At 32.9% G+C, this 16,548-nt stretch overlaps 1 protein-coding gene across 1 annotated transcript in view; it reads left to right on the top strand.

Moving 5' to 3' along the window:
* Positions 1–16,548, top strand: part of IPO11 (importin 11) — a 221,902-nt gene that overhangs the window by 68,338 nt on the left and 137,016 nt on the right. The window contains exons 9-16 of the mRNA XM_060009435.1: positions 1,137–1,207; positions 3,524–3,716; positions 4,567–4,719; positions 6,040–6,083; positions 7,730–7,820; positions 9,926–9,973; positions 10,734–10,839; positions 14,093–14,219. Coding sequence (XP_059865418.1) covers positions 1,137–1,207; positions 3,524–3,716; positions 4,567–4,719; positions 6,040–6,083; positions 7,730–7,820; positions 9,926–9,973; positions 10,734–10,839; positions 14,093–14,219 — 833 coding nt within the window. The remainder of the gene's footprint in view (positions 1–1,136; positions 1,208–3,523; positions 3,717–4,566; positions 4,720–6,039; positions 6,084–7,729; positions 7,821–9,925; positions 9,974–10,733; positions 10,840–14,092; positions 14,220–16,548) is intronic.

Genomic DNA, 16,548 nt, shown 5'->3' with positions numbered 1-16,548 from the left:
TTTAGTACATTTTATGTATCTGTTTGATATAAATGTTCTTAAATGGTTACATTCATTTTGTAAATCCCTTGTTTATTAACCTTTCTGACTTACCTATAGGACCCTTTCTGATCCACTCTCCCACACGAAAGAATTTAGCATTTGCATTTGTGTTGTATTATACTGGTGGTCTGTTTGTTATCTTTTTCTCTTCCCTATGATTATAAGCACCTTTGCTCAGGATACACACACATAACATACACAGGATACACATGAATGCGTGCACACACACGTATGTATAACCTGTATACGTGTATGTTTTTTATGTGTGAGTGTATTGGGAGACTTACTATCCTGAGAAGATACCTTAGTGTACTCACTTTTAGGGAGTTGCTGATTGTTTTATGTCAGTCATTTTCGGTTTAGTAGAATCATTATTGAGTGTGTTGCCAGGTATTGTTCTGGGTACTGTGCATGTAAAGATGAATAAGACAGCTCATATAATACAGTTTTTTTCCCCTAAAAATGGTCATTTTCCTCTGGTCATCCCCCTGGGGGAAAAAGAAGGAAGAATAGAAGTCTTTCCAGGAGAAGAGAATGACATAACTGTTGAGACAGAATATGATTAGTATGATTAGGGAGCAAGATAGTTAATGAGCTGATGGACATTATTCTGAATGTACAGAAATTAATTATACCAGGGAAATTATCAGAAGAAAATTGTTAGACGATATAGGAAAAATAATGATTATGTTAATCTTTGAATTCTGTGTTTTTACTTATGTTGCTTGATAGGTATTTCAGATATAACTAGTTTAGATTTTGAAACTGTGATTCCTGATTTTATGGATAAAATTGCTACTGTGAAATGGGCTCAGTTTGTATTTTAGGATTAATTTTATGAAATATGGCACTGAAGTTTACTGTGTCAAGTACAAGTCTTGGTATTGCTTTTTAAAAACTTAATTTTTATTGTTTATTTGTTTAGAGTTGGGAATACACACTAGTGATGCAAAATGTGCAAAAATGCACATAATGCAAAATGTGCAAAAATAAATCTGAGCAGTATTTTTGTAAAAAGTTTTGTCATTGTCTTGGTTGTGAATTTCTAGAATATTATAAATTTTTTACTAATATTTGAAATGTATTTCTAACAGGTAGAAGTATAGGTACAGATAATATATGTAGAGATAGACTGGAAAAGACCATCATTCTTTTTACTAAAGTGGTAAGTTTTTTTTTTATCTTAAGTATGTTTTCTCAAATGAAATGTACATACTCAAATTTAGGAAGGAAAATGATTTTTTAATAAGCATACACTTTCACTTTAGTGTTAAGGTAACTTATTTTCTTACTGTGTATAAGAAAGCTAAAAAACCCCAAAACCCTTGTATCTTGAAGTCTTTAGAATGCATATAAAAATTAAATTTATATACCATATATCATAGTGTATGTCACCTGGATGTAAAAAAAAAAATCAGTCCTAATAAATATTAGAGAAGTTGATTCCCATAAGGCTCATTATTCTCAAACCCACTGGAAAAAGCAGAGATAAAGAAGACAGCAATGCAGTTCAGCAGAAAGCAGCTAAGATGTCGCAGTAGATAATACTAGGAAATCATTATATTCATAATGACAGATTATCATCATTAATATCAAATATCTTTTGAATATAATTATATGGGTGCATTGTACTAGGCAGTGTGTATGTATTTCTGATGAAATTAAGTTTTATAAAAAATATTAATTTTTACAAAGTTTTGGTCTTGGAGGTTGGGAAACGTACAAAGAATTGGGTATAGCAGTGAGGAAGACCTGGTTGGAGGACTGCATAGCCCTAAAACAGGTGTTTGAAGATAGGTGGCAATATCTAAATCTGTAGCATATTTCCCCCTTTTCATTGAAGGATCATTAATAGGGTTGAGGTTGTCTGTTCCCTGATGGGGCCAGTGGAGCAAAGGAGTAGAAATGAGCTGTTCTTATTTTTTGTGGTTGGGTAGCAGTTACTTTCAGTTTCAGTTGTCTTCATTTCCAACTCACTTTCAGTTTCTGTCTTCATTTCCAACTCTCATGGTCCAAAGAGCCTCAGCAGCAAAGCCCACCTCATCCAAGATCCAGATAAAATTGACTTAGATCCTTTAAGTTAAAAACAAAAAACACATAGCAAAGTAAAACAAAATGATGTGGTTAGGCAGTGGGACTACACAGTGTGAGTATATAATTTATGAAATTCATATTTATGGTCTTATGACTTTATTAAAGCTTTTTAAATTGGAACATTTAAAGTATGCCTCCAAATAGAACTGAGTAACTTTGAATCACATGAGGTTGTCATTCAGCTTCAGCAATTATCAAAATAAGGTCATGGTCAATTCTGTTTTTACCTGTATGCTGCTTCTCTTTCCTTTCTGTTTGTTTTAAAGCAAAGCCCAGATATCACATAGTATTATCTATAAATATTTGAATATGTGTCTTTAAGTGAGGAAGGATTTAAAAAAAACATATAATCTAACAATATTATCACATTTAAAAAGTAGGAATGACTTCTTAATATCATCTAAATATTTAGTCAGTTTTCAGATTTCTCTCATAAATTTTTTATAGTTTTTTTTTTTTTTTGAATAAGGATTCAGTAGTGTTGGTTCTCTTTATGTCTTTTTTTTCTTTCTTTCTTGTTACTTATTTGTTGAGATAACAGATCATTTCCTGTAGAGTTTTCCATGTTGTGGATTTGGCTGCCTACATCCTGATGTGTTATTTAACATATTTCTTTGTCTCTATACCCCTCCTACTCCCATATTTATTACAAATTTCTAGTTAGATACAGAGGCTTGATCACATTCAGGCCTTTTTTTTTTTGGGAGGAGGATGGCAGTGACAAGAATACTTTACAGGTGATGCTGTGTATTTCCTATTGTATCACATCAGGAAATGCACAGTGTCTGGTTGTCTAAAATTGATGAGTGAGCTATTGTAAAGTTCTTCAGTAGCCTTTCCCTTATTTAGCAGCCATTGATGATCATAACTTAGATCTGTTGTTTGATTAGGGGTTACAAAATGATGGCAATGTAACTCTATTATTCCTTTTGAATTTATTAGCTGGAATTCTTCTATAAGGAAGAAATCTGTCTCATCAACTGTTTGATACATTGAAATACAGTTGATGCAGGATAGTTTTTTGATTCTTTGCCTTTATCTATTACTTTTTTAAAAGCCTATCTTTTGTATACTTGTACTTTTTGTATCACATTTGCCCATTGATATCAAATTAAGTATGAAGTAAGTTTATTTTGAACCTTGTACTAGAAATAATAGAGAGTTCAGGTAATGAGATATAATCTGATTTAATCCACTGTTGTATGATGTATCCCAGGAAGTATATTACATGTCTATTACATGTGAAACTGCATATACATATATACATGGACTTCCCACCAAGGTTCAAAACTTGCTAAGTGTTTATTACCAAAGTTATGAGATATACCTATGAATGATTATATTTCCTATGTGAATTTGATACATTTTAATTTTTATTTCTTTATAGCTTTTGGACTTCTTGGATCAGCATCCCTTTTCATTTACTCCTCTAATTCAGAGATCACTGGAATTTTCTGTAAGCTATGTGTTTACAGAAGTTGGTGAAGGAGTTACATTTGAACGATTCATTGTCCAGTGCATGAATCTTATTAAGATGATTGTCAAAAATTATGCTTATAAGCCATCCAAAAACTTTGAAGGTAATGCTTTACTGGTAGTTTTATTTTGTTCACTTCCTTATTTTAATCTAAGCATGAAGCAATTGCTATTTTTATGTAAGTTTTTTGAAATTCATTTATTTAAGTCTGAAAAATAAAATATTGCTGGGACATGAAGTAGAGATAAGGATTTGAGCCTTTAACATGTGAATGCCAGCTTTTAGAAACCATGCAGTGCATTTAGTAAACTTTCTTTTGCAACACAGTAGAAGATCAGTTGAAGCCCTCCGGTAACCACTGCAGCTCATTTGTAGGCTGTATTTATTTGTACAATTAAAACTTTTCTCTGACCTTGTATAAAGTGATGTTGCTTCTAGACAGATTAAATTGTTTGTTGTATTACAGTTGACCCTCCAACAATGAGGAGGTTAATCTGAGTATAACTTATAGTTGGCCATCTGTATTTGCGGTTCCTATGCATCTGAGGATTCAACCAACCACGGACCATGTAGTACTGTAGTATTTACTGTTGAAATATCTGAGTGTAAATGGCCTCGCAAAGTTCAAGGGTAAACTGTATTTGGAATTTATTCATGTACATGTATATCGAGATGAATGAGAAAGTCTTGTAGGACAGAGAGAGAGATACATAAGTAACTCACTTCAATGTGGTGTGATAATATAGCATGGAAATGTACAAGCTATAGTGGTAAGACGAAGCAAGACTGATGTGTGTGTGGTATGAATAAAGGCAAGAGCATCTTTGAGATTTGTCCATAATATAAATGAAAATTTATACACCACTATATAGGAGGTATTTTTTAATTTAAGTTACATAATCCAACTTGGGTAGAATGTCTGTACAATTGACTTGGAAATTTTATTTTTCTAGATAGCAGCCCTGAAACTCTTGAAGCTCATAAGATTAAGATGGCATTCTTCACATATCCCACTTTGACAGAGATATGTAGAAGATTAGTCTCTCATTATTTTCTGTTAACTGAAGAAGAACTGACAATGTGGGAAGAAGACCCAGAAGGCTTTAGTAAGTATCCGTTTTTCAGTCTTTGCATGGTTCTTTTCCCCCTTCCATCAATAGATATCATTTGTTTGAATGACAGGTATAATAACACTGTATTTTAATGTAGTACTTTTGTTCTGAGAATCTTGGTTTTTAAAAGTTAGCTTATCATTCTCTCTTTATTAGCCATTAGTACAAATTGAGAAGGAGAAAATGAATGCATGTTCAAGTATATAAAATTTTTTCCAAAAACATAAAATTTTTTAGATGTTATGAATATATCCTGTAGTTTAAAACAAAAATATAAAATTAACTGTCTTTCTCTATTATCTTTGTGGTTCATTCTGTATTATTTTTTATTTGTAGAAATTTTTACTTCAGAACGAAGTTTGGAGATGAAAATTTCTGAATTGCCGAATGGATTACCTATTTAAGTTTTAATTTAAAATTAATTTTTTGATGATTAAAATGTTTTTATAGGAGTTCTTTTTATCTATATGAATTTTAGTACTAGATAGAATATCAGGTCCTTTGCTACAGAAAATCAAGGACTTGTGTACCTGATAAAGTACCTGTGTGTGAATAAAGTGTTCGTGTGTGAATTGCTTCAGCCATGGTCAGACATAGGCTAGATTTTAACCTCTACTCATCCCTTTGGCTGGGTGCCTTTGTGTAGTTATACACGTGTTTCCAATATTTTTAGAACACCTTAAACATTTTTGTAAGACTTATCTTCTTTCTCTTTTTCATTTAAAAATATTTTAATCCATTTAGAAAATACAGCACTACACTGTATAATGCATATTTTGTTTTTGCTTTTTCTCTTAAAGTCTTATGCTTCTTATTGCTTTTTTTAATGCAGTAATATAATATTATAAGATGAAACACTGAATCCCTAGAGTTTTAAAAGTCCCTGAAGTATTTTACTTTAAATATAGGAAATTTATGGAAAATGACTAATCATTTGAACTTGTAAAACATCATTATTGTATGAAATGATTCTCAGGATTGTAATGATAGTGTATCAGGTGATGTCACATACTCTGGGAGTGACAAGTACTTTGAGCTTTCCTCCATACAGAGTTCTTAATGAAAGTAAAAATCCTTATGGATATGAGCACTTGATAGATGACTATGATGTACACAGATACGATCTGTAGGTTATAGTAAAGAAATCTTTGTAAGGCCTTGTGTTCCCAAGCATGCGCTCTCAGTGTTATTTTAAAGCAGTTCACAGCTATATTATATTGATATTATTTAAAGTCTTTGTTTTCCAAACTGAGATTTTGGAAACATCATTATTGCATTTGTGGAGAGCATCATTTGTTATATTTTTAATTGCAGCAGTGGAAGAAACAGGAGGAGATTCTTGGAAATACAGTTTGAGGGTGAGTATTGATTGAAAGAAAAATTGATAGGGAAAAGTTTAATGCTTCTATAACTCTTAGTAGAGAATGATACTCTATTGAAGATTTCAAGCATTAAGTCAGACAGGGAACATTTATTCATAATTGCAAGAGTCCATATTTGAGAGGAAAGTACTTAATTAAATTATGAACTTAGATCTGAAATTTTTGTTTAAGTTGGAGCTTTGCAAACTGAATTTTTCTTCATTTTACAAATTGATTGGGAAATAACTGTCATTGCAGAAGTAGGAAATGTTTTTGCAGTGAAAGCTACCTTTTTTTGGCTAGAATGATTTTTTTCCTCCTAAGTATTTCAGTAATTATAAAGGTCCTTTTGATACATTATTTCTCTTACTATCTAATATGATTCTCAGAGACCAGCCTATTGCTTTTAGTTATAGAATGCTTTTTAAATATACATTTATTGATAAGGGCAACATTTGAGGAAGATTTATCAAATGTGGTCTTTGAACTATTCTTTTTGTTGTGTTTACATAATTTACGTAATTTGCCATTATTTTCCTAAGTGTGTTACAGTTTTTAGTTTCATAAGCTTCCATAGAAAATATTAGTGCTTAAAAGTTTTTTTTTGTTTTTTGTTTTTTGCGGTACGTGGGCCTTTCACTGTTGTGGCCTCTCCCATTGCGGAGCACAGGCTCCGGATGCGCAGGCTCAGCAGCCATGGCTTACGGGCCCAGCCGCTCCGCAGCATGTGGGATCTTCCCGGACCGGGCATGAACCCGTGTCCCCTGCATCGGCAGGCGGACTGTCAACCACTGCGCCACCAGGGAATCCCACTTAAAAGTTTTTTTAAAAAATTTTGTTGCTTTAAGTTTTTAAAACTTTCTCTTATGGAAAATGTTAAACATATTAAAAAATAGAATAATATCATGAACTCTTCTGTATTCGAAACCTATTTTATCAGTTATCAACTCATGGCTAGTCTTGTTTCATAGAAGCACTCTTTTACAAACCACTTAGATTATTTTGAAGTAAATATCTGAGATGACATGTCATTTCATCTGTACATATTTCAGTCTGTATATCTGTAAGATTCCTTTTTAAACATAAAGCACAATACCTTCAACATTTAATTATACTTTATATTATGAAACATCTAGTGATTCAGTACTTTTAAGAATGAAAATGAATCATTCTTTTTATTTGTGATTTCTTTTTGTGTCTGTTAAAGGAAGAACAACTCTGGTGAATTGAATTCATGAATTGCTGTTGTTACTTAAGTCATTGCCAAGAAAATATACAGTTTTTAACATTAATTCCTGGACAGTCATTTATAATTCTGTAAATGAATGTGGCTCCAGATTGCTTTCTAGATTTAAAGAATTATTAATTAAACATGTAAATTTCTCCTCTTCACAGTTTGGCGTTTTGGAATGCATAATGCCAAATGATTGAAATAGTGAAATAAACATTCCATGTTAATAATTAAATTATTAAATTTGATTTTATTTCTGACTGTGTTTACAAAAAACAGCAATAAACTTTTTTTCAAAAAACATCAAGAATTGGAAACATAGAGTTTTAAGAATGAGTATTCTTTGCTTTAATGTAGAATTAATCAATGCAGTATACCATTGTTTTCATTAGAAATTTTTTTCCCCCAACAGCCATGCACTGAAGTATTATTTATAGATATATTCCATGAATATAACCAGACTCTTACTCCTGTACTTTTAGAAATGATGCAAACACTTCAAGGTGAGGTATATTTTGTGATACTTTGATTTATCTTTTAATTAGTGTTCAGTAAAATATTTTGAGTGCCTACTATGTGCAGTGCAGTGTTTCCTAGATCATATACTAGACATGAATTTGGGAAAGACAGAATGTGTGCTTTTCTGAAAGAGTGGCCTTCAAGATAGAAAACAAGGATGGGCAATTCACAAATGAGATAGGCCTTGAATGTGGTAATTAGATTTTGCTGTGGTAAGCATACTAGCAGCATAAACAAAATAGCAGTCAAGTATATTGGTTGGAGAAATAGTCTATTTGGAGCATGCTGTAGGAAGTAGTGGGAGAAGAAGTTAAAATAATAAATGTTATTAGCCTTAGAATAGTGGCAGTGGGAATGGAAAGAAGGTAATGGATTTAAGAGAAAATGATGAAGTGAAATTTTTAACGCTTGATGATTGTACTTTGTACACAAGTAATTAAATTTTTTAAGTGTCACAGGTGATTTATCTTTTTTTAGTTATTTTTATTATCAGAGAGTAGTTGATTTACAATGGTATGTTAGTTTCTGCTGTACAGCAAAGTGAATCAGTTATACATATGTCCACTCTTTTCTGGATTCTATTCCCATATAGGTCATTAGAGTATTGAGTAGAGTTCCCTGTGCTACACAGTAGGTTCTTATTAGTTAGCTATTTTATGTATAGTTGTGTGTGTATGTCAGTCCTAATCTCCCAATTTATCCCTACCCCACCCCCCTTTCCCCCTTGGTAACCGTAAGTTTGTTTTCTACATCTGTGACTCTACTTCTGTTTTGTAAATAGATTCATTTGTAAAAAGTGATTTATCACTGACTATTCTTCTATACTATAAATTTCAGAGAGGAGGCCATGAACACATCTGTGTTGTTCACACCTTGTTCCCAGCGCCTAGCACACTCAGTAACTGTTGATTGACTTTTGGCAATTAACTGACTGCTGGGCAAGGGAAAGCTATCAAAGACTATCCTGAACTTTAGAGTCTTAAACAGGTTACTTGATTGGTTTGGGCAGGAGTCACATTATAAGGGTTCAAGTATTGAGTAGGTAGTAATGTAAGGAAATAACTGCAAGAGAATCTCCTGTAGAGAAGGAGATTCCTGATCTTGTTTGTAGTATTATAAAGGGTAGCTCACTTTTTAGGCTTTTGTTTTCTCAAAAATTTAATAGAGTATTCCTGCTTAAGTTATAAACCAAGGGAAGAGATGAGCTATCAATCAAGTTTTTTGTGTTCGTTTTTAAGGATAATTTGAATAATAATTGTATTTTCAGTTTTTCTTGAACCACTGTAGGAAAGTGGGTAAGCTAATTAGGTTACACTGTGGTAAGCTGCTCTATGGGGTGGTAAGGTTTTCAGTAATTTCAGTTTAGTTATTTTCTTTCTAGTTTTGGAGCGATTTGCTTATTTGGGGCTGTACTTAACTCTAGTATTTGGACTAGTGAGCTTAAGAAATCATATTTAGCAGCAGAAAGGTGCTTTGATAAACTTGCTAGAAAACTTTCTATTCTAAAGAAATATACTAACTAAGTAAACTGTATTTTTTCCTGTCTTAACCATGGTAGTCTCCTTTCTGGAGAGTAGTGCAGAGACTGCCGGCTTTTATTCTGAAGTTTTCACATTATGTAATGGCTCTCGTTTTTCTGTTTGTACTTTGCATTTTGTTGTTAACCCTTTAATGTATTGTCATAACCTGGTTTATTTTTTATGTTTAGAACTTCTTGTGTGAATTGCCCATACTTGTTCTTTTTTTTTTTTCTATTGTGGGATTCATCTTTTTATTCTTTCTAAGAATTATCTCTTATAATCAGGGTACAATACAATAGTTAGCAATTTGGCATACATTTTTCTAGAACGCTGCTTGACATAACATTTTCCATATATGTTATAATGATTTTTTAAAATTGTAATATAGCTTTACATGTTGTATCTGTGTTCTCTAACGGTGATGGTAACAAAACTTAAACTTTCTCTTTACACCTACATGTAATATCACAAAATATATTGTACTTAATGAATTGAGAAACTAACAAATTGAATTTAAATATCTTTTAAAAACTAGTTTTATTTACGTTTGCTGATACTTATTTTTTCAGGGCCCACTAACGTGGAAGATATGAATGCACTGTTAATCAAAGATGCTGGTATGTTAAACGAAAATGATTTAGAAACATTTCTTCAGAAGATGATGTGTCTCTTTTGTGGCAGGTGTTATGCTGGGAGAGTTGGGATGCAAAGATACCTTAAATTTAGGAGCTGCCTGGTGGTGGAGATAGCCAAGTAAACAGACAGTTGATTATAACATAGTATCAGTTGATTAATGCTACAATAGGTGGTAATTATGTAGTACTGTGGAAAACTACAAGGTAGTTTTGGTGTACCCAGGGAAAGGCTCCTAAAGAAGTGTTCTGTGCGAACACAGGATAAGTGAGAGTTAATAAGGGGGAGGGGGCGGTTCCAGACAGAAGGAGCAGTAGGGACAGAAACTTGAAGGGAAGAGGAACAAGTCCAGTTAAGTTTTGAATTGGGTGTATTTTTGTTTAATTGGAACATGGAATTTAATGGGTTGTGGTGAGAGAAGAGGCTGGAAAGAGGATAATTAGGGACCCCATAGTATAAAATATTGCATCTATTTGGAAGCAGATGTTGTTTTTATAATTTGACTTGAATATTTTTAAATGAATGTAATTTTCTGTTTGAAAGCACTGAGTATTTAAGAAAAACATAAAGTAACTTAAATAATGTTTCTAAAATGTCTGTTTAAATAATTTCCCAGATTAACATATTGTAGATTTCTCTCTATTAACATATTACATATTTCAAAGTAGTCCTTAAGGCTTATTTTCTTGCATAAGGACAATTAGCATTTTGCCCAGTATCTGAAATTAAATTTTTTCTTCTTAGTGTATAATGCTGTTGGATTAGCGGCTTATGAGCTGTTTGACAGTGTTGATTTTGATCAGTGGTTTAAAAACCAGCTTCTTCCAGAATTACAAGTCATTCACAATAGGCAAGTATAAAACTCTGTGTTTGTTATATACTTATTTCATCTTATTGATTTTCTAATGAAGACAAGAAAGCATGAAAATTGCTTAAAATTTTAAAAAAGTCATAGTCTGACTTAGCTGATAGTGTCCAGTGTAGAAAGGAATAAGATTTGTGAATCTTATAATTGAAAAATAAGCAAAATCGTTTCTTGTTATTTTACTTCAAATGTGAATTGTGACATGTATGAAGTATTTGATGTTACATAAGCTAGTTTGCAGGAGGAAATTTTTGTTTTTTAGTTTTGTTTTGTTTTGTTTTTTTTAATTTATTTTTTATACAGCAGGTTCTTATTAATTATCTATTTTATACATATTAGTGTATACATGTCAATCCCAGTCTCCCAGTTCATCCTACCACCACCCCCTTGCCCCCCACCCCCGCTTTCCCCCCTTGGTGTCCATACGTTTGTTCTGTACATCTGTGTCTCTATTTCTGCCTTGGAAGCCAATTCATCTGTACCATTTTTATAGATTCCACACATATGCGTTAATATACGATATTTGTTTTTCTCTTTCTGACTGACTTCACTCTGTATGACAGTCTCTAGATCCATCCACGTCTCTACAAATGACCCCATTTCGTTCCTTTTTATGGCTGAGTAATATTCCATTGTATATATGTACCACAGCTTCTTTATCCATTTGTCCGTTGATGGGCATTTAGGTTGCTTCCATGACCTGGCTATTGTAAATAGTGCTGCAGTGAACACTGGGGTGCATGTGTCTTTTTGAATTATGGTTTTCTCCAGCTGTATGCCCAGTAATGGGATTTGCAGGAGGAAATTTTATGCAGAGGTAACAGAAGATGGAGATCTCTGAATTCTAGAAAGAAATTGTATACAAAAGGAAGCCAATTGGAGACTTAATAGAGGCTAGGCCTGATGCCAGAAGTAGCCTAACCAAAGTAACATCCATCAAAGGTGACTGCCTTGGGATCACACGGAGAGAGCATACTGCAAGTCTTTGGGGAGAAGGAGTTGCAGAGACACCATGGCAAAAAGTATTTGGACACACATTAGGCTTGTATTGAGGTGCCTAGTTCAGTAGTACAGATCTATCTGACATTTAGTAGGGTTTTTGCCCAATTCTTCTGTTGCATATACATTTAAATACTTGCCTAATTATTTTAATTTTAGGTACTGAATGAGTAAAATGGAAGGGAAAGGGTCTTTCATAATTTTTAAAATTTTTCTTCATTTAAAATTAGACACCTAAAAAAAATTCCAAGATACTTTTTTCTTGTTTTGAATCGTGCAGTTCTAGTGATTTATTTCTGTAGATGTGGTACTTGTCAGGATGCCTAGCATATAGTCATAGATCAGTTAACATATCTTGACTACTTTAATAAATGAATAGAAAACTATCTATATATGGATCATTTTATAAATATTTAGAGCCATAGAATTGTAGAGCTGGAGACACTTTAAAAGTAATTTTGACCATTAAGTAGCTATCCATTCAGTTATTCAGTCATTTATTCAATCAAATATTTTCAGCACTGGAATTTGCTGTGTCCTGTAGAGGCAGTGGTGAATAAGATGGGCTTCAATTCTGCCCTCAGAGAGCTAGTGAGCCTCTGTTGGAGAGAAAGCCTTTAGTAGGGAGACACATGTGCACTTTGCTTGTCCTTAAACCCTTATAGGCTGTTTAGTCTAGACTGATCAACCATGTATTAATTACATGTTGAAATGATAATATTTTGGATATATTGCAATAAATAAAAATATTAAATTTTCACATGTATCTTTTTACTTATTTTAATGTGGGTACTAACAAATTTAAAATTGCATATTTGGCTTGCATTATATTTCTTTTGGACAGAACTGAACTAGACCAGTATTTCTCAAACTTTAATGTGCATATGAATCACCTGGTGATCTTGTTAAAATGCAGGTTCTGGTTTAGTTTATCAGTCTGGGTCAGATTGTGTGATTCTGTCACACTTCCAGATAATGATACTGCGGTCCAGGAACCACACTTTGAGGAACAAACTGACTCCTATTCTTAACTTTGCCCAGAAGTGACTGTCATCTTGGAATTTGAACCTTTCTGAGCTTCATTCTCTTTGTCGAGAACAGAATGTTGAATGTGGTAATCCCAGAGATCTCAATCCAAAATTAAAGACTCTGTGGTTCCTTCCTTTACTCTACACAAGTCTTGTTTACTTCCACCTCTGGGACTTTGTTCAAATTGCCCCTGTCCCCTGAAGTGGCGTCTTTTCAGTTTTTTGCCCCAAATGCTATTTATCTTAAAGACTGTTCAAATCCCATCTCCTTCTGCCTGCTCTTCTCTCTTTCGTTTCTGCAATCCTAGTATATAGGTTTGTAGTCTTTAATTCTTTTAGGTATGTTAAACATTTTGAAAGCAGGGAATACACTTCTTTTGGAACTTAGTGAATAATTCTTTTTACGTGTTTAATCATATAAGATTATAATTTTCTAAAAAATGTGGTATATTCATTAGTTTCCTACATTTTCACCCAGAAATAAATATCATCTTGCCACTAAAATAAATATAATATCAAGAAGAGACTTTGTGGGTGGAATTCTTGGACACAAGTGATTTTTCTCTTTGCCTAAAGAACCTTCCTTTTCTTTAGCAAAGATGGCCATAGAGAAACAAGTATATGTACATGTTACTGTAAATGTTTTATAACTTAAAAAATACAAATCATTATTTTGGTAATCTGAGTCACAATTTGTAATTGGGCACCTTTTACAAAATTAGAAACTTTAGCTGAAATCAGTATAAATTTATATGCATATTTTATATGTCTAGAGATTTCTCACAGTGTTCTGAAAATAATCTTTTATGAGATTAACAGAATTGGAATTGGAAAATTCCTTTATTATTACTTTTTGGGGCCTGTCCAGCCTTAGGGTTTGGAACATTTGCTAGTTATACCTATTTAGATTAACTTTTTTTGGTTACTTTAAGGAACAGAAGTGGACTTGGTTTTTATGTACATAACTATGTTGTAATTCTTTAATACAAAATAATCAGATTTACAATATATCTGCCTAAGAATTTTCAGTTTTTCAAATCAGAACTTTGTTAGTATTTATACTGTGGTACATTTAAAAGTGCTTTTAAACTTTTATATAAAAATGCATATTGTTTTCTTACTACATTTTAGATTTAAACGATGAAATATACTAAGTGAAATAGGCTTCTTAAAATATGTAACCTTTTAATTTCATGATTTTCCCTATCTAGGTATAAGCCATTGCGACGCAGGGTGATTTGGCTCATTGGTCAGTGGATTTCTGTGAAATTCAAGTCTGACTTAAGACCCATGTTATATGAGGCAATTTGTAACTTGCTTCAGGATCAAGACTTAGTGGTATGTTGCTTAAAGGTTTTAAAAGAGTTATTTTTATAAGTTTAACGTATGTTAAAGTTCAAATTCAGAAGTGGTTTATATCTTTCTTTAGAATGTTGGTGGCCTTTCAGTGCTGTAGTTATTCCTTGGTGAGTAGTTTGATTTGAGGGAAAAAAGTCCTTTGATTATTTTTTGCCCTTCTCATCACTAGTAAATTAAAAAAAATTTAACCAAACTCTACTAATCTAAAATTATAATTTTTTAATAAGAATAAAAGAAGGCAGTTTTTAAAAAATCCTTTTATAGCTTTACGTGTCCTTTTTCTTATTCAGAATAGAATTTGTCATTTTTACATTTAAGATAACACCATAATCTGTTTCACCCTTACTATTGATTTTTTCTTTGTCTCTCAGTTTTGGGGTTTGTTTGTTTGCCTTTGGAATTGTTTATTTTAGGACTTTATGTATAGTGTTCACATAATATTCTTGATTTTGTGTTACTGAAAACTTGATAATGACGTCTTTGTTGCTTCTTTTGTTCCCCTTCAAGGCAAGTAGGTTTGCTGCTTTATTGTATGTCATTTACTCAGAGGGTTTTTTTAAAAAATATTTATTTATTTATTTGGTTGCATCAGGTCTTAGTTGCATCAGGCAGGCTCCTTAGTTGTGGCATTGGAACTCTTAGTTACAGCATGAATGTGGAATCTAGTTCCCTGACCAGGGATCGAACCCCGGCCCCCTGCATTGGGAGCGTAGAGTCTTATCCACTGTGCCACCAGGAAGTCCCCAAAGAGGTTTTTTTTTTTTTGCGGTACGCAGACCTCTCACTGTTGTGGCCTCTCCCATTGCGGAGCACAGGCTTCGGACATGCAGGCTCCGCAGCCATGGCTCACAGGCCCAGCCGTTCCACGGCATGTGGGATCTTCCCATACCGGGGCACGAACCCGTGTCCCCTGCATCAGCAGGCGGACTCTCAACCACTGCGCCACCAGGGAAGCCCGCCAAAGAGGTTTTTTAAAAGAAGTTCAGCATAGCGTGGAATAGTATCCTCCCCCCACCCCACCCCCACCGTTGGTGCTTTATTTTATGCCTGAGTAAATATATTCATGACTTACTGTACATTTTCTTTGTCTTGTGCTTAGGTTTAACTCCAGCATAGTCTTTAAAAAGTGAATCTGGTTGATTTTTTTTCTGAGCTTCAAATTATTTTTAGATAAAATTAAATGATTCCACCCCCCCTGCCCAAATTTTGCTAAGATCTTGTTTAATCATTTCTCAATATACCACCTTCTAAAAAAATTTCGAACCTACCCAATTATCCTGTTTTTCAGCAAAGGCTTGGGTCATACTTTTCTTGTTTTCACATGTGTGCCATGATAATATAAACTACTTTTAATGTTCAACAAAGGAAAACATAATTAGAGAAATTACAAAATTAAGAAAACATTATAATTGCACAAGCAGTGATACATTCTAAAAGCAAATAGAACTGATTTTTGGATTTTCTACTTAAATGTTACCTACTTTGTGTAAATAATTGAGAATTTAAATATCATTCTGTAATTATTAAATAGTTTAAGCATCCCATGCTTAAACAAGAGAATCCAGTTTTATTTTACCATGTTTAAATTCTTAGAAGTTTGTTAATATAATAAAACTTAGCTGTTTCTAAGAATACTATTTGCTGGAATTAATTTACTTTTGTAATACCTTTAGAATAAAGCATTTGTAAGATTTAAGTTTTGTTTTCCTAGTTGGAAATATTATTTGCTGTTCTATCAGTGGTATCAGAGAGAAGACATTAAATGCTTCATGAAAGTGTTACAGAAGATTTAAATTTCAGGTCAGTTTTCTGTGGGAAAGAGAAATTTCTTGGATCTTATATTCTTTTTTTAATGAGTCTATTAGGAGACAAGTGAAGAGAAAATGAGTCATTTAGGTCAGCACTTTAAAAGCAGAACGTTAAATCTGTCACATCAGTAAACATTATTGGGGGAAAAGGGTTTCATGGCCAGTTAAGTTTGGAAAACACTGGACTAAATATTCAAATAATCCTCTTTACTGTAGGACCCATAAGAATCTTTAAAATGTACATCTGTGTAGTGACTATCCAAGGTGACAAAAACATTAATATACAAGGAATATACTTTGAGGAAATGCTGCTGTAGATATAGATTTGCCCTTTTCCTGTATGTCTTCCAGTGGCTGCATCTCATTTTTACACTTACAGTTTTGGCCTGCCAGAATTATTTTCTTATAACTTCTTAAGAAGACAGTGTTTTGTAAGACACTAAGTTCATGGTGCGTACATTGTGTCCCCCCCCTTTTTTTAAGTACATTTAAGATCAATA

The sequence above is a fragment of the Delphinus delphis genome, chromosome 3 (assembly GCF_949987515.2).
Source record: "Delphinus delphis chromosome 3, mDelDel1.2, whole genome shotgun sequence".
In the NCBI taxonomy this organism is placed as follows: Eukaryota; Metazoa; Chordata; class Mammalia; order Artiodactyla; family Delphinidae; genus Delphinus; species Delphinus delphis.
Note: the sequence above shows the minus strand (reverse complement) of the source record. Positions and strands in the feature narration are given on the sequence as shown.